Below are 21196 nucleotides of genomic sequence, written 5' to 3'. Positions count from 1 at the left end.
GCACAGGGCTGGGGGACAGGGCTGAGGTGGGGGCAGCCGAGGGCAGCTTGCTCGCTAGGACTCGTGGACCAGCGTGAGGCCCAGGATGGGGCTGCGTGTGCTCCGTGGACCTGGCTCTCCCACAGGCACGCCCCCGGGAGATGTGGGCTTTGTCCTTCCTGTGAATAGACACGGCTCCAACTCCACGTAGACATTATAGAAATTCTTTATTATTAGACAAAAATAGACTCTTTCCCCCCCCTTTTCCTGTGATCCCACTCTGATCCTTCTGCTCGGAGAAGGCAGAGGAGGGAGTACGTTGCTCCCCACCCTGCTCCCCTCTCCCCGCCATGCTGGGACCTGCGGCTGGGTGGAACTGGCTCCTCTCCAGGGCTGACGTACAGGTGGGGCTGTCCTGATCGCTTCCTCACCCTTCACATGCCCATCTCTGCCATCTGCTCACGTGCAAGGTCATCTCGTGGGCCCGTCCACTTAGCTTAGCAGGCTGGGGCGGGGAAGGGGAGCAGTGTCCCAGGCTGGTGCCCACTGCCTATTCCTAAGGGAGAGGGCCGGCTCCTGGGCCCAGGCCGGGGGAAGTGAGGGCTGTGGGGTGCTGGGAGGGACACAGTGTTGGTGTGGGCTCTGAGCTTGTGGCCTTCCTTCATTTCCTCTGGCCCAGTAGAACTTTGGTGATAAAGGTGACAATGGCGCCTGCAGGCTGATCGGGGTCAAGCTCTGCGAAGAGGTGACACACATTCTCCCAGGGGCTTGCCGGCTTCTTGGCCACGAAGCCAAAGATCCTAGGGGGACAAAGGTGGTCAGGTGGGGGCTCAGCACCCTTCCCCAAGGGATACAGAGCCGGAGCGGGGAGGAAGGAGACACGTCAATCCCGTGGAGGAAAGGGATTGCACTGATGGGAAGCTTACTTGGAGGTGGTTCCATCGGGGTTGGTCCATCTGCAGAAGGAAAAGAAGTGTGATGAATGCACCCCAGGGAATGGCTACCAGAGGAGGAGCTGGCCAGGGGCCTGGTTTGCAGGGCCCGATGCGGGGAAAGGGCGGGAGGGAGAGTCACCTCCGGTCCTGAGGGTCAGTGCTGGAGAAGGTGATGCTGTTCACTGGATAATGGCGGCGAAAGAAAAGCCTGTGAAGAGGAGGGAAGGGGGAGTCACACCCAGAAATTGGGGTCCCAAGGGCCTGTGTTTGGGATTCCCCAGGCGCTCAGGGCACACACTCACTTCCTTTGGTTGTCTGTCAGGGTAATGCCCTGGGCTGAGACCTTGAAGTGCACTACAGCTGGTGTCGGGCGGGGGCTGCAGCCCAGAGCTGCCGAGCTTGCCCGGGCAACCGCCTGGGGGCCCGTCAGTGACTCGGTCTCCACGGAAGTCAGGTAGAGCACACTGCAGGCTTTGGGACAAGAAGAGGGTTGTGGGGGAGCACTGGCTCCATCAGCCCTGAGAGTTGTCTCCCCTACCCCTCCTCCCCACCAGCTCTTGTACTTTTCCCTGGCTAGCTCTGCTCAAAATGCATTGGAATCACAAAGGTAACTTTTTTTAAAAAAATCTATTTTATTGATTTTTCACAGAGAGGAAGGGAGAGGGACAGAGAGCTAGAAACATCGATGAGAGAGAATCATCGACCAGCTGCCTCCTGCACACCCCCAACTGGGAATGTGCCCGCAGCCAATGTACATGTCCTTGACCGGAATCGAACCTGGGACCTTTGATTCCGCAGGCTGATGCTCTATCCACTGAGTCAAACCGGTTTCGGCACAAAGGTAACTATTAAAAATAGCTGATTCTGCCAAAACCAGTTTGGCTCAGTGGATAGGGCATTGGCCTGCGGACTGAGAGGTCCCAGGTTCAATTCCAGTCAAGGGCAGGTACATTGGTTGCGGGCACATCCCCAGTGGGAAGTGTGCAGGAGGCAGCTGGTCGATGTTCCTCTCTCATCGATGTTTCTAGCTCTCTATCCCTCTCTCTTCCTCTCTGTAAAAAAAAAAAAAAAAAAAAAAAAAGGCAGATTCTATGACCCCTAGATCTACAGTCAGAGATGCTGGGACTGGGCCTGAGAACCTGCATTCCGACGAGCCCCCTCCCCAGGATTCTCATGTTCACAAAACTTTGAGAACCCAGACTGGGGACCTCCTTATCCAACCTCCCTACAAAGATGAGGCTCCCCTGCCTTATGGCTTAAAAGCCTCTGCAGGGCCCGTCCATCTCGAGGCCTTTCCGTGTGCTGTGCCTGTGTCTGCAGTGCCCCGTGGTGCCCAGGGAGGGAGAGGCCCTACCGGCGCCCTGCCGCAGGAGGTCTGCCGCCGTGCTCATGTTGGCAGGCACTGGGATCTCCGGGGTCTCCTCCAGAGGATCTGAAGAGAAGAGCCAGCAGGCAGGTCAGCAGGGAGTGGCATTGGAGAGAGCTGCAGAACTCCCTCTGCCATCCCAAAGGAAGGCAGGCTGCGGTGGGCGGGGAGGACAGACAAAACACCCACCTTTGCTGGGAATGCGCAGGCAGCAGGGCAGGGACAGGGGGGAGATGGAGTGCTGGGAGACCAGGGCGGAGAGGCTGCCTGCAGAGACGTGAGAGAAGTCCTGGGGTGCCCGCAGGTAGCCCCAACCTTCCCCCCACCCTCCTGAAATCCCTTGGCCTCCCTAGACCCACCCAGCGTGGCCTCCCCGGCCCCAGCTTCTCACCAAAGTAGGGCTCGCTGGGACAACCCTTGATCTTCACGCCTTTGGGCCCGGTCTCAATGAGAAAATGGCGGACTAGCTGTTCCAAGGGGTCCCCTGAGAGCCCGGGAGGGGAGAGAGAGGCTTTATCAGATTCCAGGTTCCTGCCTCCATCCTGCTGGGATTCTTTCCAGCTCCTGAGAGTCACTTCCTGTCCCTCCCACCAAGAAGGGGCAGGCCCGCCACCCCTTGTCCTGCCACTGTGCCTGCCCCACCCCACTCCCCACCCCCTTTGGGTCTGGGGGTTCTGTACCTTTCCAGGGCTGAGCACTGGGTGGGGGTGTAGCCACCTTGAGGGCCAGCCCGTAGGCTCCTTGGAATGAATGGCTATCCCTGATGAGGAAGGCCCCAGGGTCCTTGTCCTTCAGCAGGGCGATGGCTGGGGGAGGCAGAAGTGTTCATTCACAGTGGCTGGCTGAGCCCCAGGCGGCCGCTCCTCGGCTCTGCCAGCCAGCTCCCCAGGCGCTGTCCTAACAGCTGGGGCAGTGTTGGGCATCTGGGCACAGGACTTTAGAATCAACAGGGAGGGTGCTGACAACATCAAGTGTACATCTCCTTGGGCACAAAGCCGAGAATCACCTGCTAGTGAGGCGCTCCGCTCAGAGTCAACACTGAGACGGGTGGAGGCAGTAAGGGCGCCAACTGGAAGGCTGGCTGGATCGGGCAAAGCCCAGACAGAGCCCTGGAGGGTGGGAGCGGTGGGCAGGCTGGCTTCTCACCTTGGTCACGGGACAGGTGTGGCTTGTACCAGAACTTGGACGTATCCTGGACAAACTTGACGTTGCTCTGGCTCTCTTGCAGGGGAGGCTCTGGGGCAGGGAAGGACTGAGCTTGGCCCCAGGGCTCCCAAGTGCCCACGCCATGCCCACCCCTGGGAAAAAGGTCTCTTCCAAGATGCCCCCCCCCCCCGCACCCCTTCCTCGAGGCCTTTATACCTGGGGGCTGAGGGGTGTTATCTGGGAGCTGAGGTGCGAAGGTGACGTGGTGACTGGTGCCTCTGGCTGGTGGTGATGCCTGCCCTGGGCCCCAGGGGCCCGGCTGCGGCCCAGGCCCTGGCGGGTGGCGTTTCTCAGGAAGTGGGGGCTGGGTGGGGCCATTGATATCATAGGATGCTGCCACGGGGAAGGCAGGCGTGGGTGAGCTCTGAGGTGGCTCAGGGCTGGCCACAAGCCAGGGCATCTGGGTAGGCACAGGCGTGAGGGGGGACCCGTCCGGGCTGTCCGGTGGCTCTCGAAGGCCCTGCCAGGGGGCGTGGCGGAGGCCGGGCAACGTGGTGGGCACAGGGCCCCTAGGGCTGCCACTGTCTGAGCGACCCCCAGGACTCCTCTCCTGAGGCCAGTCGTTGGGTGAGCTGGGCGGGGAGGTCGGGGATAAGGGGCTTGGGGTTGGAGGCTCAAGCCCACTTCTTGCTGGCAGCTCAGGAGGCTTCTCAGCGCCCCGCTGGGGGACAGGCAGCAAGGGCTCGCCAGGACTCAGTCTCTGAGGGGGCGCCAAAGTGGGGGACCTGGTGTCCTGCCGCCGGGTGCTGTGGGGAGGGAGGGCAGGTAGTCAGCAGGGCCCCAGAGTCCCCAGTGGTGAGCTGCCCCCCCACCCCAGCCTTCAGTGTGTGGGGCAAAGAGCTGCTTGCCTACCTTTCCTTGCCCTGGACCGGGCTGCTGGTGTGCAGGGGTGTGGAGGGACCAGACATCTCTGAAGAGGTACTGCACGGGGCATCTCGGGGAGACCGAGGCAGGGTGCTGTGCCTGCTGGGGCCCTCCCTCCAGGGCGCCGGCTCAGGCGACTCTGCAGGGAAGGGGAGAGTAGAGGCCGTGAGCCAGGAACAGGCCTCTGCCTGGCTTAGGTCTTTCGCTCTGTTCCTTCCCAACCATATTCTAGAGCCCTCCTCTGCCCGGGGCACTTCCCACCCCAGGGCCCCTCACCTGCAGATGTCAGGGGTCCTGCTGGGGCCAGGTGGCCGGGCAGCGGATACCTGTCCCCTCCCTCCTCTGCAGGGATCTCGTAGCTCAGCTTCCTGGATGGTGGGTAGGGTGGGCTGCCCGGCGACACGGAGCCAGCCCGTGGGGAGTGGGCCCCAGGGCTGGGGTACCCTCTGCCCTCGCCCGCAGAGCCGAAGCTGTGGGGCACCCGGCCATACGCTGGGCAGAAACTGGGAACCGCGCCTCCATAGCCGTAGGTCACCAGGGCAGGGTAGCCCAGATGCCCATACCTGCCTTCTGGGCACAGGGCATAGGAGCAGCCCTCGTGCCCTTCCTCGCCTGCCTTGGGTGGCTTCAGGCAGCTGTAGTCAGGTATTGGGGCATGGTGGTGCCCGCAAGCTGGCACCAGCAGGGGGAGCGGGTGCCCGGGCCGCACGGGGTGCAGGAGAGGCTTGCTGGCCTCGCTCGCCCACCCCTCTCCAGCCTCCCTCTCCAGCCGTAGCCCATACAGAGCCGTGGTGGGCAGCGCCAGCTTCTCCTGACAAGCGGGGCAGGAACACAGGGCGGTGGGCAGCCCAGGCTCCTCCAGGATCACCACCTCCCGGTAGCCTGGGGCGCGGTAGCTGAAGTCCCCGCCGGCCGGCTTCCCCAGCTCCGGGGCGTAGGGGTACGGCCCCTCGGACAGCGACCTGCAGAGGCGCCTCTTCTCGACGGAGGCCTCGGCATAGCCCTGGGCCGGCCCCTCGTACCCATAGGCCAGCCGCCGCCTCTCCAGGGTGCCCTCTGGCTGGTAGTAGCCCCCATTGGGGACCCCGCAGGGCTCCCGGTAGCCCTGGCGGCAGGAGCAGTGGCGGCTGAGGGCAGGTCGGTGGCCCGCGTACGTCCCAAGGTGGGCGCCTCCGCTGGCGGGGGGCTGCTCCTCGTCATCCAGGATCGCCGTCTCGCGCCCGGCCCCCCGGCCGCCGCCGGCCACCCCGCAGCCTCCCAGGAGGCGGTCCAGCTCCTGCCGCTCGGCAGCCGTGGGGGGCGGCCGGCCGGGGGACTCCGCCGCTGGCTCGGTGGTGATGGTGGACGAATGGCCGGAGTCGCTGCTGATGGACAGCAGCGGGGCTGGGGGCAGCTCCGGAGAAGGCGCCGGCGGAGTCTGGCGGGGGGCCCGCTGCACCTGGGCGTAGGGGCTGCCATCGAGGGGGCCACGCGTGTGGGTCAGGGAGCCTGAGTGGGGAGAGGAAGGGTGTCAGGCAGGAAAAGGAGAAAGAGTGTTAGTGAGGGGGGACAGCCCTGGAGACTCCGGCTCAGCGGCTGTCTCTTGGGAGGCAGGCAGACCTGCTTGGGGAGGAAGGAGTGCACCCCCCCAACCCCCCCAACCTCCCCTCCCGCCGCCGCCGGTGGGCCGCTGCACACACCTTCCGCGCTGTCCTCGTGGTGCTGGTTGAAGTTCTCGTAGGAGTCCCAGCGCACAGCGGGCTCGGCCGTGTTGTAGTCCACGGTGACGGCGGGGTCGTTCCGGGGGGTGTTGCCTGCGGGAGGCCCCCGTGGTGAGAAGCAGGCCCTCGGCCTTCAGCCTTGCCTGCCCCCGGGCCTGCGCTTACCTTTCATCTTCTCGGGGCTGGAGGAGAAGAGGAACTCCACTGACGCTTGGAAGGGGAACCTCTCATCTGTGAGGAGCGGACAGTGAGAAGCCAGGTCCCCCGCCCGCCTGCCCTCTCCTGGGACCTGGCCCTCACACCACTTGTCTCCGACTCACCCGTCCAGGCCTCGTCCAGCTGGTCTTTGGGAAAGGAGAGCCGTGGCCCGTGGATGGTGCACGTGTGGAACTGGACTCGGAACACCAGGGTCCGGTCTGTCCCCCGGCCACTCTTGTGATAGCACGTCACCTGGCGAGGGCGCCTGGGGTCAGGTCCTCACGTCCACTTCCCCCTCCTCTGTGGTTCTACCCTTTGGGGTGCCTGCCCACAGCCCTGCCTGGCCTCAGCCTCAAGGTGACCCCCGTGTAGGGGACCTCCCTTCCCTCTCCAATATGGATTGATTTCATAATTCACTAGAGCTTGTGCTGCTGGCAGGAGATGACAGTACCACCCGTCGGCCCATCTCCAAGCCTCCTCTTGTTGCCAAGGCCCCTCACCATGACGTCCCCTTTGAGGAGGAGGGCTGGCTCCAGGCTGATGCAAAGCTGCTGGGGACCAGGGCCTGCGATGTGACTGGAAAAGAGGGGAAGGCAGAGCGGAGTGAGAAGCCCTCAGGCTCAGTGGGAAGAGTCAGAAGGCAGTTGGGAGAGGGGAGTCTGAGCCCTGAGTGAGAGACCTTTAGCTGAGCCTCAGCTTCCCCATCTATGAAAGGGACTCCATGGTGGTGTCAGTTTCCGGTTCAGTGGCTAGAGCTGGAGGCCTAGGTGCTTGGGGAGGCTGGAAAAACAGGGAGCTGGGGCCCAGGGGAGCAGGGGATGGGAGCACAGCACTCACTAGACTCCAGATGTGTAGACGAGCTGCATGGACTGGTAGATCTTGAGGAAGGGCTGGAAGCCTAGAAGGGCAAGAAGGCACATGAGGAGGACTGAGTGACGGAGGTGGGGGAACAGCCCCCCATGGCGTACATCCCAGGCAGACTCACCTGTGCCAGGCTCAAAGGCTGGCAGCACAGGCACGAGCACATAGTGCAGGAAGAGAGGGCTGCTGTTCATTCTGATGGAGCCAGACAGCAGGCCGCTGAAGTAGTTGATGTATCTGGGGGGGAGGGAGGGGGTGTCAAGAAGAACATAAGCCCCTTCCTCTGGAGGTCCCCTTTTAGCACTTCAACTGTGCACACCTCCCACCCACCCTTAGAAGGCCTGCCCTTCTCCTCAGCACTTCCCTCCCATTCCAGCCACCGGAAAGTTCTCCCTTGTATCTAACCTCAACCCTTCCTGCTGCTTCAAGATTTTATGCTTGCTGCCCCCTTTGCCTAGAATGCTCTTCTCCCAGACCTTAGAGACGGAACCTGCAAGTTTCTTTTTTATGTTTTTTTTTTTTTTAAGTCTGTTTTTATTGCCGAAACTGGTTTGGCTCAGTGGATACAGCATTGGTCTGCAGACTGAAAGGTCCCAGGTTCGATTCCGGTCAAGGGCATTTACATTGGTTGTGGGCATACCCCTGGTAGGGGGTGTGCAGGAGGCAGCTGGTCGATGATTCTCTCTCATAGATGTTTCTAGCTCTCTATTCCTCTTCCTTCCTCTCTGTAAAAAATCAATAAAATATATACCAAAATAAAATATGTTTTTATTGATTTTTAGAGAAGAAGGGAAAGGGATAGAGAGATAGAAACATTGGTGAGAAAGAATCATTGATTGGCTGCCTCCGGCATGCCCTCTATTGGGGATCGAACCCACAAGCTGGGCATGTGCCCTGACCAGGAATTGAACCGGTGACCTTTTGGTTCATAGGTCAATGCTCAACCACCTAACCACACTAGCCGGGCTGCAAGTCTCTAAAATAAGACTCAGCTTTATTTTCTTCATAGCACTTGTCATCCTCCAACACGATCTTGTCTATTCATCACAGGTTTATTGCCTTCTACTCCCCTGGAATGTAAGGTCCGTAAAAGCAAGGATCTTGTTTGTTCTGAATGCTCAGCACTTGGCCCAGTGCCTGGCACATCCAGGTGCCCGTTAAAGTGTGCTATGTGAGTGAGAAAAACTTGACCTTGGTAGCCATGGAGAGACTACTCCTCCGGCCTGTCCCCACCCAGGTGGCTCACCGGCGCTGGGAGGGCTGCAGATCCGCGGCCACCTTGTCCTCACAGAACTTCCGCATGGTAAGAGTGGCCAGTGCCTGGTCCGCCCTGGGGAGAGCAAATAAGTGCAGGGGGTGAGGGGATGGTCTCCATCCTGGTCTCCCATCTCTAAGCCCCAGGGGAGGATGAGAGAGGGGACCCCCAAATCTAGAGAAAACTTATTGTAGTGGTAACGAGAACTAGAAACCCCACATAAGTCGCTTTACTAGTTGCTGGACCTCAAACAGTTGTTCCCTGAGCTTTAATTTCCTCATCTGTAAAATGGGGCAATTAGCCATGTTATGGGTTGAACTGTGTCCCCCAAAAAGATATATATACCTCAGAATGTGACCTGATTTGGCAATAGGGTCGTTGCAGATGTAATTAGTTAAGGTGTCATACTGGAGTAGGGTGAGCCCTTAATCCAATATGATTGGTGTCCTTAGAAGAAGAGAAGAAACACAGACACACAGAGAGAAGGTCACGTGACGACGGAGGCAGAGATTGGAGGGATGCAGCCACAAGCCAAGGAGCACTAAGGATTGCTGGCCACCACCAGGAGCTAGGAGGAGGCAAGGAAGGTTTCTGCCCGGAGTCTCAGAGGGAGTGAGGTCCTGCGGAAGCCTCAGTTTTAGATTTCTAGCCTCCAGAATGGAGACAATCAATTTCTGCTGTCTTAAGCCACTTAGTTCGTGGCTGCCCCAGAGAACTGTGATGAAGTACAAGTGAGAAAAAGGAGGTGGCAATGTCAGGTTATTGGTACATGGCTCTCTGAACACAGAGGTGGGGCTTCAGGGGGAATGGGCTGGCCAAGGACCAGCTGGAGGAAGGGCCATTGGGGAAGGGGCCACTCAAGGGCCAGGAGCCTCACCCTGCGGAGATCTTGCTGTAGTGCATGTAGGCAGAGACGATGACCCCGAGCTTGCTCTTGCTCCCCTGAGAAGAGAGACAGGGATGCAGGGCCTGCTGGGACCCCAGGCTGAGGACAGCCCGGCCCTGCAAACCCGAGGTCCCAGCCCACCTTGCAGTACAGTACGACCACATGCTGTGGGTCAGCACTGAGCCAGGTCTCCATGGCTTTGCAGATGGAGCACAGCTTGTCCAGGGGGGGTGCGTGCAGCTCAGGCCAACCGAAGTCCTGGACCTGGGGGTGGGGGGTGCAGGGGTGAAACTTGGAGGGGGGCCACAGCCAAGAGAGATGGATGGAAAAGGGACAGGGTGTATGGGTCTGGGGCAAGGTCGGCCTCTTGGCTGTCCACAGCAGCCTCACCACTTTCCTCCTCTATGCAGTGGGTTGATACCCGTGGCACCATGCTTTGGGGTGACTCAAATATATGTCATATGATAACGTGCTTAAGCGTGAAGTAGATACCAGTTGCTACTATTAATAACCAGGAGGCTGGGGGCTTCTTGTGTGGGGAAGATTCTGTTTGATGGCTTTAATGCCTTCCTACCTTGGGATTTAGGCGGGTCAGGTCGTGTCTTTTTTCCGAAAGGTTGAAGAACTGCAAGAAAAGGGGGGAGGCTTTAGACCTGACGCATGAAGATGGTAACGCCCGCAGTGACCCTAAGAGTCCTTCTCCAGAATGAGGAGGTTGCCAGGGCCCTGCCCGCCGCGACAGAGAGTCGTGGGCACTCCAGGGCGGTTCCAGCTGCCCCGGGCCCCGCCTCCGAGGGCGTGACGTCAGGGCGCAGCCTAGCCCGTACAGGCCTCCCAGCCCTCCCATTCGCTGGGGGCGGCAGGCCCCGCCCTCACCAGGTACTTGTCCCGGTGCTTGGACTGCAGCACGTGAGCCAGCTCGCGCAGGTGGCTCCGGTGCCGCTCCTCGTCCGGCCGCGCCGGGAAGGCGGCGGCCAGGATCCGCTCGGTCACGTAGGTGAGGTCCAGGTCCCAGCGGCGCTCCATGAGGGGGTCCAGGCTGAAGCTCCTGGAAGGTGTGAGGCCGCGTGTGGGACGGAGGGGCGGGGTCCCGGAGGGCCGGTGGGATGGATGGGTGTCTGTCTGACGGTGGGCGCGTGAGGCCTCCTGGTCCCCAGGGTGGGTGAAGCCGCTTGGGCGGGTGGAGCTGTCCCAGGGGGTTTTGCTGGGGCCCCTGCCCCTGGCTGAGGGGTGGGGACGGCGTCAGGGGCTCCGGTGGGACCACCTTCGGCGCCCGCACTTACCTGGGCAGAGTGCTGCGCTGCTTGGAGTGGTTCAGAGACTTGGTGGATCCCTGGAGGATGAGACGAGATGATGAGCAAGCGTCTCTTTGGGTGTCTTCCCCCACAATCCTCCACACTCTAGGGTTCTAGGGTCCCCACTCCAGAGATCTAAGAACTTTTGTCCTCAGAAGAGGCCTAGGTTCTTCTTCTTCTTTTTTTTTTTAATTTTACGGAGAGCCAGAAACATCGATGAAAGAGAATCATCGATCAGCTGCCTCTTGCACACCCCCCAATAGGTATGTGCCCGGAATTGAACCCCGGACCCTTCAGTCTGCAGGCCGATGCTCTATCCACTGAGCCAAACCGGCTAAGGGAAACCTAGTCCTTCCTCCCATACTTCCAGCGCTTCCTGCTCCCGCCCCCACCCCGCCCCCTCCAGCATCACCTACCAGGTGCTCTATGCGCCTCACGGGGGCCGTGTTTCTCCGCTAGAGGCGGGCGGGGCGGGCGGGGCGGGAGAAGGGGTGGTTAGGAGAGGAGCAAGGCCCCGTCTGGGCCCCGGGAAAGCGGAGACCGCCTGCCCGGTCCCCGGAAAGGCTCTATTGGGAAAGGGAGGAGAGTCCTACACCCAAGAGCTCAGAGGAGAAGAGAGAAGGCTGCGACCTTGTTTCCTTCTGTCTCAGGATGAGCCATACCCACAGCAGTCCATTCAAGGTAACTCTGCCCTCCCTCCTCCCGCCCCTCCCCCTGTGGCCACCAGACTTTTGGACCCTGCAGCCAGGTTCCTCGCCCCCCCCTTCCGTCCCAGCGCTCACTCACCAGCTCTGCAGGAGGCACGGCCTGGCAGGACGAAGTCACCTGGAAGGAGACCTGAGTGAGGGGCTAAGCTCCCGGTGAAGCGGGCTCTGCTGGGCTTAAGGATGGGGCCACCCCTCCGCGTCAGCGAGGTGGAGGGGCTGTTAGGAGATGGGTGCAGGCTCCAGCTGAAGTCCCTCTATTTAAGGGAGCCTCCCCTCTGGCTCCTAGGTCCCTCAGCCCAGGCCCCCCACTTGTTGCTCTTGGCTCCCAGCCCCGTGCCCACACAGACCCCCATTCATCCAGCTGCAGGGCAGGAGTTATATATAGAGCCATGCAGGCAGGCCACGGCCAGGCACTGACACTGGCCTCTTTCACCACAGACCCCGCCCCTGGGCACACAGCTCCCCCAAGCTGGCTCCAGGGCCCTGGGGACCCCCATACTGCAGGAGGGGGACCAGGGACCCTCCTCCGGGATGGGGTGTCTCAGGTCCCCAGTGGACAGGGTGTGCCGTCTCTACAGCTTGCACCTCTGCCCAGCCTCTCCGGGGCTGAGGACAAGACCCACCCAGGCATCCTGGGGCCCCCTCCCCAGAGGGAAGGCACGGCCCATCCGGCTGCCCAGTCTCTGAAATACTGCTCCCCCCACCCACCCACCCCACCCTTCCTCCTTCTCATTCATTCCCCACCCCCACTCTCTTGCCAGCTGCAGCCTGGGCACAGCACCAAGACAAACGCTGTCTAGCTGTCCACTCGCCTGGGCCAGACCTCCAGGGGGTGGAGTAGGGTGGTTCTTAAAGGGCCCCGAACAGCACCCTCTCCCACCTCAGCAGGGGCTCCCCAAGGATGAGAGGGGTGGAGGGGTGGTGCCAGTGGGGCTGGAGAAGCCTGTTTTGAGGAGGAAGGCACCTCCATTCCCTCCTCCCAACCAGGTACCCACCTTGGCTTCACATTTTCTGTGTGTGGCCACCTTGCAGACTGAGGGGAAAAGGGAGAGGAAGGGTTAGCCGGGCTCTTCTGGGGTGACCCTCTCCCGTCTCCCCAGGCCCTGGAACCAGATGCCCTGTGACTTCTAGGACAGACGCACTGAGATGGAGTGGGGGAAGCAGGGGCAGAGAGTGGCAGTGGAGTACTACTGCCTAGGCCGGGAGTGGGGAGGGGGGGCGCTGACAGGGAGGGAGGGAAGCTCCCAGTCACAGTCAGGGTGGGAAGGTGTTGTACTGGGGTCTCCTGGGTTGCTGAGGTGTTGGCCATGGGGAGCAAGGGCTGCTGGGAAGGGGGGCAGCTGCCTCCTGGTGCCCATGCTGCCCAGGCAAGGGGCGGTGTGCACACTTGTTTATGTTCCGCGGTCCTGCCAGCTGGAGCTGTGAGACAGAGCGGTGCTGGGCAGAGGCTCTCAGCTGCAGCACAGGGTGCCTCACCTCTGCAGGACACGCCCGTCCCATCGATGGTCACTTTGCACACCGCACAGACAGGTGGCTTCTTCCGGAAAACCTTCTCCCGGAAGCTGTGTGGCTCAGCTTTCCTAGGCTAGGGGCGGGGGACAGACAGACAGGTGTCCGTTCACAGCGGGCCCGTCTCTGGGGTCAGGCCGGGCGTGAGCATGGCACCGGTTCCTTTCTGCCTCCATCCGACTGATTGAAGTCCCTAAACCGGTAGGACGCGCCGGCCACAGCTGTTTCCGGCCAGCTGTGGGCCTGTCCTTGACAGTGCATGGAATCTGGCCCGTTGCAACACCCTCGCCGGGTCAGCTCCTCCCCAAGGGATCACTCAGGCCCTTCACGTGGCCCTGGTGTGTGACCCGCTCGTGGTCACCGCCCCCCACGGAGAGCTTTCCTCCCGTGGAGGGGGCCCTCTTACTCTCCCCTGTGAGGCCCCCCGTTTCTCCTCCCCTCTTACCCTCCCAGCCGAGGCTCATGCGCAGAGGGAGCAGCGGGGGGTCCAGACATGCATGTCAGAGGACAGTCCCTCAGCAGCACCCAGGCTGGCTGGTGGGAGTGGCCTTGGCCAGTCCTGGTCCCCTGGCTCCTGCTGTCCCCACGCTCCAGGCAGCTGACAGGCCCTCCCTCCCTCCCTCCCTCGCCCCCCCCCCCTCCAAGAACAACATGTTTACTCATTGTGCACTGAAGCTGCAGGCAGAAGTTGTGTAAGAAGGCGGGCGGCAATGCTGGAGGGAGAGGCAGACCGGAGCATGACCTTGGGGAAATATTTAGCTGCCTTGCTACTGGATGGAGTGAGCACCCTGTCGTTTGAGGGGGTTCAAGTGGGATCCCAGCAGCGGCGGAGGGAGTGGGTCAGAGGTTATGAGGAGGCTGGATGCCCCCTTATGCCCCAGGCTGCCTCAGTCCCATCCCTCCCACAGCGTTCCCTCCTCCCATCCTCTGTCTGAGGACCATTTGCCTCCTCTCTCCTGCCCATTTTTTCTCTCCTGGAGTTCAAGTTTCTGCCCCCTTCTTCCCTTCTATATACAATATTGTCTCATGCTGCTTTGGGGGTAAAGCTGAAAAAAAATGTGGAGAAAACCATACCCCAACCCCAGCCTCCGACAGTGGGGGCTTCCAGGCTCCCCAGCCTGGGGACCCAGGCCACACCCCTGGTCTCTTGGCTGCCTGTCCCTGAAACAGCTGGGTTAAACCAGCAGCTGAACGCTCCTAAACTGGACCAACCTTGCTGGACCCACTAAGAAACTTGGGTGCAGTTGGCATGAGTGGCACACAGAGGAGTGGAAAGCAAAGCCCCTGTGCCTAAGGCAACCCTGAGACCTGGCCGCCTCCCTGCCTCCCTCCCTCCCGTCACCACCTCACCCCATTCCCCCTAAACGCCTCCACTTGGAGAAGGAGCCTCCTCTCTTAGCCTCGCTCTGGACTCCAGTGCAGCGCCCAGAGAGTCCTACAGTGAAGCGTACCAAGACGCAGGTGTAGGGGCCGGGACCCCCCAGGGCTGGCCTGTGTTGGGGCAGGAAGGTGACAGAGGAGCCAAAGCACCCCGGTTCTGCCCTGGCCACCCCAAAGGGGCAGAGTACGGGGATGGAGAGTAAGGGAAGAAGGCTGAAGAAGAGGTCTGGCCCCGTAATGTGATCTCCTGGTGCCCTCCCCCACAGCCCCCACCTCCACCCCGCCCTCCTCTGCCCTGCCGGTGGGCACTCCTACCCTGCTGGTGGCCCGGCTGCTGTCCCTCCTCCCTAGGGCTCTGAGCAGCCTCTCCACGGGGCCGCTGGACTTCATGGTGTCCGGCTGTGTGGGTGCCGCTGCGGGCCCGAACAATGCTGGGGCCAGGCCCGGGGCTTCCTGGAAGCAGCTGGCGGAGGCCGCCGCTTCCCCTGGGTGGAGGGTAGGCTGTCTGGCTGGAGTGAGGAGAAGCCCAGCCCTGGAAGCGGAGGGGAGTACAGGCGGGAAGGGGGCAGGTCGCTGCTCCAGGAAGTGGGGTGGGGGGAGGATGTGGGGGAGGCCAGGAGATCAGATTCCCAGGATCTACCCTGCTGGGAGTGTCAGCCCAAGATCTTTTGCCCCCCCACCCCCCAGCCCTCTTGCTCTGGAGCTGCCCTATACCTAGGAATCTATCCTAACCAGGGATCTGCGATGACCCTGAGATCCAGCTTCCCCCGCCCCTCCCCGTCGGTGGGGCCGGATGGGGGCAGGGTGGGAATTTAGGTCTCAGGGCAGGGCTCAAGGGCCAGCAGGGAACACGGAGTCCTGACCAGGCCGGCCTCCCAGCCTGAACTCTCAGGCTCTCTGGGGACTTCTGGTGTTTGGGAGGGGGTGAGGGAGGGTGGGTGGGCCCTAGGAAACTGTCCTGGCCAGCCCAGGATCCTAGGATCCAGAGTGCATCCTGCGGGTCAGAGAAAAGGGGGCTGAGGGCCAGCTTCTGCCTCAGTTTCACAGGTTGTGAAGTAGGAAAAGGAAAACATGCATGCCCCTCCTTCCCCCACTCACGCTGGAAGGCAGATTCCAGCCAGCAGGCAGCTTTGCCCACAGGAGTGATCCGTTCCCGCCCCGGCCCAAGGCGTCTGAGGCCCTTCTCCTGACAGCCCCCAGATGCTCTGCTCTGACACAGGCCCCCGCTCACTCACTTCTTGGGCTGGTTTCTGCCCAGCTTCTCAGATCCCTGGCCCCTCTTTGGGCTCTGCCACTGAGGCCCCAGGGCTGCCCCTCCCCCAAAGCCTGAGTACCACGTTCATGGCTCTCTGAGCTCTGCCCTCCTTCCTTAGCAGCTGTCCCAGGACCTGAGTATGGACAGGAGTGCCCCCCCTCACCCCCTCACATACTCCATACCCCTCCATGGGCCTCCTGCCTCCCTCCTGGGAACTCGGCCAACTTCCTGTCCCGGGAGTCAAGGGAAGGAGGTGGTTTGGGGCCTTGGAAACAGGGGAAGTAATCTTCCAAAAATATAAGGGGTTCATGCTCTGGGGTCTTCAGCCCCAAGCCTCGGACAGCAGCCCCTGGGACCAGCCAGAGCTGTCACTTGAAAGAATGTGCAAATACCTACCCCCCTCATTTGCATGGTATTTACTGAATGTCCCAGCGCTGCGCAGCTCCCCCAGCTCTGGCATCTCCCACCAGGTCCTTACACTTCCCTCTCCCGCCCTCTTGCCCCTGGGGCTGGACCGGTCCTGCCTTCCCCGGATGACTCCCCTTGTGGGAGCCCACTCAGGACACTTCTGTGGACCTGCGTGGGCTGGGCCTTGCCTGAGGCTTCTCCCTTGAAGCTCTAAATCTCCTTCCAGGTCAGGGAGTCTGTCCCCAGGGTACCTTGCCCAGAGGGAGACATCTGTGTGGCAAACGAGGGCCCCTAGCCTGTAACTGGAGAGGGGCACTGGCTCTGCAACCCACTCCCACCCCACCGGCTCTGGCCGGGTCCCAGGACATTCCAGGCCCCAGGCCAATGTGGGCAACTGGGCCTGGCCTCCTCCAGTCCCCGGCGCTGCTGGGGGGGGGGGGGGGGGGAGGGACGCTGGTAGGTGGGTGGCCTTTCTCTGCTCCAGTTGCTCACACCCTGACCGGGACCCTTCAGCGTGCTCTTTCCTCCTGCTCCCTCCAGAGGGGCTGAACGTCCCCTCCCCGAAAAGCCACCCTCCCCTGCAGCAGGTCTTCCAACATCTCCTGACGCACCCTCTTTCCTTGTGGGGTCTCACTGAGCCCTCTGGGTGTCGGGGGAATTCTGGCTTTGGGTCCTTCCCCACCCTGTGAGGCACCTCGGAGGGAAGATGGAGAGGGGGAAGCACGGGTCCCTCGGCCGCGCGGAGCGGGAAAGCAGCTCCCTGGGGCAGGCCTGGAAAGGCATGGCCAGACCCCAGGACCCTTCTCCTGCCTGCCTGGAACATTCCAGAGCCCGTCAGCTTCTCCCCCGGCCTGGCCCCCATCGCACGCTGAAGCCCGGGGTTTGTTTGGAGAAACCCCTCCACCCACACTCCCCCTTCCTGGAAATAGCTGTGGTTGGATGAGAGGCCGGGAGCCCGGCCGCCACGGAGGAGGGGTGAGGCGCGGGAAGGCGGGAGGGAGGGAGGCGGCGTCTGCGGGTGTGCCAGGGGGGGTCTGGGGAACTGAGAGCAGCAGCAGCCCCAGGGGGCCGAGGAGTGGGGCTGGAAAGTGAAATCGGCCTCCTGGAGGCCTGCTTCCTGCCTCAGTTTCCCCGATGTGAAGTAGAGAAGGAAAACCCTCCCAGGCCAGGGCGGTCTGGGGCCTGCGTGTGGGGGATCGTGCCCCACGGCGACCCGGGAGCGGCGCCCGGTGCGGGGCGCGCGGGTGCGGGCAGCGCGGGGCCCGGGGGCGTGTGCGCACCGGGCTCGCCAAGGCGTGACGGCCCCGACCGGAGTTTGACCGCCACCCGCGCCCCGCCCCCTGGTCCGGGTCCCGGCTGCCAGCTGTCTGGGCTCGCCGCGGCCCGCGCCATCTCGGACCCCCGGCCCAGGGAGGGCCCAGGGACGCCGGCCCGGCTCCCCGCGCCCCCTCGGGCCCGGCGGCCCCGCGCCCCCTGGCGCCCGCCCCCGGCACTGCCCCCCGGGCCGTGACGCACAGGCCGCCGCCCTCCCGCCCGGCGCGGCCACTCACCTGCGGGGGGCGCCCGGCGGGGCGGGGGCGCGGCGGGGCGGGGCAGCAGCAGCAGGGGGAGCCCCCGGGCCAGCCCATCCCGGCGGGGCCCGCGCAGAGCGGCCGCGCGGGAGGCGCCGGAGGCGGGAGCGGGCGCCGCGCTCCTGGGCTCCCTCCCGCCCGCCCCGCCGCGCTCGCCCGCGCCCGCGCCGCCCTCTCCTCTCCTCCCTCCCGCGCTTCTCCCCTCCCTCCTGCCCCGCTCCAATCCCCACCTTCCGCTCGCTCCCGCCCCTCGGCCTCCTCTCTCCCCGCGCTCCCCACCTTCTGCGCACCCCGCTCACAAAGCGCTGGGAGGAAGGAAGGAGCGCAGAGGCGCCGGAGATGGGAAGAGCCCGGGAGGTTTGGGGAAGGTGGACACGGAGGACACAGGCCACAGAACCCTCACGAGCCAGACGGACGCAGAAGAGGTGGGCCCAGGTCCAGACGGCACTGGAGGCCGGGGAGAGAACTGCCTTGGCCTCTCCGATCGCCCCTCCACAGGGGTGCATTGGACTGGGCCTGACCCCGGAGCTGGACCCACCCGCGCGGCGCGGCCTGGCGGGGCCAGCGCCACCTGACCACGGAGCACTGGACTCAGAGGAAGATGCCTGGGTCACCTGTGTTCCGAGTCTCTGGACACCCTTCCCTGGCCCTCAGCCTCATACGAGACTTCGCAGGTGTCACCTGGTCTCCCCGAAGGACTTAGCAGCGAGGACCTCCATACCAAGTTCAATACCAACCTCCCCAACCCACACACACACCGCCATTGCTAAGCAACTCCAGGCAGCCCACCCACTGTCCTGCTTGGGGGCTGGACGGTCACTCCCACTCCCTGGGAGACTTTCATGAGGTCTTCCTCCCATTTAACTCAGGCCCCAGGCTTCCAATGGGGTGGAAGTTCATTCTGTGGTTTAATATCACCCCCTTCTTTTGCAGAGTCTGAATCTGCCACTGGGTAGTAACTTCTTGTAACGGACTTACGGGGCCATGGGGCGGGTTTTTGTTGTGCCGCCCTGGAGGGGAAAGTAAAGGAAAGGGGTCTCTTTCTAATCTCTGAATCTGTATCCATTCCCAGATCCCCCAATGTTCTTTAGCCGTGAGCACTTGCTGAACCTCCGTCTCTTCCTTCCCCTCCCTACCGGATTTTCCGTGATGAAAACGGCGGGAGTGGGGGGGGGGAGGGAGGCGGGGCGGGGGCAGCGTGCAGCGGGAGGTGGCTTCTGAGGAGCCAGGGCCCAGGGCTCTGCCCAATGCCTGCTCAAAGCAGCCAGTACCACCACGGCTAAGGCCCTTCATCCTTTTAATGCTCAGCCTGCCTCTGGCAAGAGCTGGGTAAGTCTGGTTCTGATTACCAGGGGGTGGAGCCCCTGATTCCAATCTAGCAGCAGGGAAGAGGCTGGGAAGCAGCACATGGTGACAGTATGGGTCCCCCAGAGACTGGCATTGAGAGGGGTGGGTGTTGCTGGGACTAGGGAGCCATGATCTTACTGCTCTTGGCTGAGTTGCTGTCCAACAGGCAGTCCAGAGGTTAGAGCAGTCACTGGGGGCTGGAGGGAGGGGCTGGGGGGTTGGAATGGTGCTGGGGAGGGAAGAGATCGGGAGGAGAGACAGGAGTTAGGAGAGCAACAGGGATCAGAGGCTACTGGAGGGGGGTGGGGCTGAAGGTCACTGTATTTTGGCAAGATTTGATTATGTCATTGAGAAACATGCGACGTGAAAATTGGTTCAATTCTTTTGGAGCACATGCTCGTTCTTTAAATGTCTTGCCTTTTCCAGAGTCTTTGGTTGGCCCTCTGATACATGTTCAGAGAGTAGGTTCTAAGGTACCTAAAGGAGAGATGGGACTCAGCCAAGAGGCACTTGATTGAATCTGAGTGGTGGGTGGGCTAGAGCCTTTCACTCAGGCTGGTGTTGCTGTCCTCCACGGAACTGGGGAGGATCACAAAATGGGTAGCTGAACTACCAGCTCAGACTTGATGCTCGCTCTCACTGTGGGGGAAGGAGGCTGCAAAAAGGAAGCTGATGAGAGGCTGAGTGAAACATTATTGTCACATAGGGCCAGCCAGGCAGACCAAGAGCTGCAGAACGGGGAAAGGGAGGAGGAAGCCAGAATGATGTTAGTAAAGTGAAACAATTTTAGCAACACCTCACCCACCTCCCTCCAAGCAGGTTTTCTTACCTTGATTATGCAGAGAGCAGCCCATCTTGGCACCGAAGGCTGAACCTCCTCTTCCAGGGTCTGGGGCGATCCCATGCCTGTGACCCAGTGTGTGGAGATCCTTGGGGTAGGGATTATAGGAGGAGGGCACTGCGGGTTGGAAGAGCTCTTGGTCAGGGGAACTTGTGGAGGGCTGGGCGCTGGGAACCAGGAAGAGTGGGGGGAAGAGCAGAGCTGACCCAGAGGCGGATCTCCTGGCCGAGGACAGAGCTTGTATTGTCCAACCCGGAGGTTGCTGCAGTTGGGCGGGGAGCAGCACAGCTTGCTTCTTCCAAACCCCTTCTCTCTGGTGAGGTGGGAGGGGGAGGAAGGCGAGTCCCCCCCTTCACTTGTGGCCCTGGGGGCTACTATGGTTGCCGAGAAACAAGTTTTATTTGAGAAATAATGCTTCCCAGGAGCAGATGTGTAGCTCTCCCACTTCCTGTGAAACCAGATGCTGTGAGCTCACTTAGCACTTGAGGTAATGCCCTCAGCACTAACTGGGACCCAGAGCCTCGTGCTTGATTCTGTTTAGGAGAAAGTAGGCTACATGGCCCATTATACACATGGGACCCAACCAACCTAAACTGGATCCTTATAAAGTAGGATGTCATACCTACACCCTCTGGTTGCTTAGGATTTGCAGCAAAGGCTGGCCAGGCCTGAGGTGCATTTCTGCTGCAGGACTGAGCGGATGGGGGCAGACCAGTGCTTGCTTTTCCCTCTTGGGACATGGGAGAGGGAGCTCCTTCCTCCCTGCCCCTTCTTTGCTCAACCAACATGAACCTCCTTCATGTTAGCCTGTCCCACTCTCATTCCCTCCTCCCCATCACCATTCACCAGACCTCAGTATTGCAGCGAGGGGAGTGGCTCGAATGAAGGCTTGGAGAGTGAGGCGGCCTGTGAAGAGGCGGCACTGCCATGTATTGTAGGTCCTCAGGCAGCCTGGGCAGGGCCTTTTCCCTTCCTAAACCCACATGGGCAGGCTGTACAGGGAGCCTTTTTCTTATCCCTCAACTTACAAGAGATCAATGTACCAGCAAGAAACTGGACTAGCTGCTGCAGTTGGCCCAGGGAAAGCCACTTATGTAACTCCCAATTCCCAACTCCCTTCACTTGCCCCTAGGCTCCTAGTCCCCAAATTGAGGTTTCCTGGGCTTTCTGTGCTCCACCCCCTTGTGACCTTAAGGATTCTCTGCCGCTCTCCTAACCTCTTTCCTGCCCTTGCAACAATGAACAGTTTGTCCCTCTGTTAGGAAAATTCCCACTAAGTCGGAGCCATGATTAAAAGTGGTAACCTAGCCGAAACCGGTTTGGCTCAATGGATAGAGCGTCCGCTTGGGAACTGAAAGGTCCCGGGTTCGACTCCGGTCAAGGGCATGTACCTTGGTTGCAGGCATATCCCCAGTAGGGGGTGTGCAAGAGGCAGCTGACCGATGTCTATCTCTCATCGATGTTTCTAACTCTCTCCCTTCCTCTCTGTACAAAATCAATAAGATATTAAAAAAAAAAAAAAAAAAAAAGTGGTAACCTAGCCCTGGCCAGTGTGCTCAGTTGGTTCAGCTTTGGTCCCATGCACCAGGACACTGGTTCAATCCGGGTCAGGGCACATGCCCGGGTTTCAGAC

At 61.3% G+C, this 21196-nt stretch overlaps 1 protein-coding gene across 10 annotated transcripts; it reads right to left on the bottom strand.

Moving 5' to 3' along the window:
- Positions 1-190: 190 nt before the first annotated feature.
- TNS2 (tensin 2) lies at positions 191-19569 on the bottom strand. Of its 10 annotated transcripts, none has more exons than XM_036458499.2 (29): positions 19552-19569; positions 12729-12837; positions 12248-12285; positions 11332-11370; positions 10962-11000; positions 10534-10583; positions 10127-10298; positions 9825-9875; positions 9392-9514; positions 9242-9306; positions 8356-8439; positions 7234-7346; positions 7086-7146; positions 6749-6824; positions 6371-6500; positions 6216-6281; positions 6030-6143; positions 4627-5838; positions 4339-4489; positions 3643-4232; positions 3427-3516; positions 2961-3086; positions 2672-2764; positions 2470-2547; positions 2269-2346; positions 1217-1385; positions 1054-1122; positions 906-935; positions 191-779 (listed from the first exon to the last, which is right to left on the bottom strand). In XM_036458499.2, exons 7-29 carry the CDS (start codon positions 10274-10276, stop codon positions 641-643), a joined length of 3858 nt encoding a protein of 1285 aa, XP_036314392.2. In that variant the 5' UTR covers positions 10277-10298; positions 10534-10583; positions 10962-11000; positions 11332-11370; positions 12248-12285; positions 12729-12837; positions 19552-19569; the 3' UTR covers positions 191-640. The 10 variants fall into 10 exon arrangements, with proteins under 10 accessions (XP_036314392.2, XP_036314390.1, XP_036314388.1 ...); XM_036458497.2 differs by lacking the exon at positions 19552-19569 and adding an exon at positions 17355-17505; XM_036458495.2 differs by lacking the exon at positions 19552-19569 and adding an exon at positions 15479-15706.
- Between the last annotated feature and the right edge of the window lie 1627 nt (positions 19570-21196).

This window comes from Pipistrellus kuhlii, unplaced genomic scaffold (genome assembly GCF_014108245.1).
Source record: "Pipistrellus kuhlii isolate mPipKuh1 unplaced genomic scaffold, mPipKuh1.p scaffold_m20_p_3, whole genome shotgun sequence".
NCBI classification, from domain to species: domain Eukaryota; kingdom Metazoa; phylum Chordata; class Mammalia; order Chiroptera; family Vespertilionidae; genus Pipistrellus; species Pipistrellus kuhlii.
This window is presented reverse-complemented; position numbering and strand designations above follow the sequence as displayed.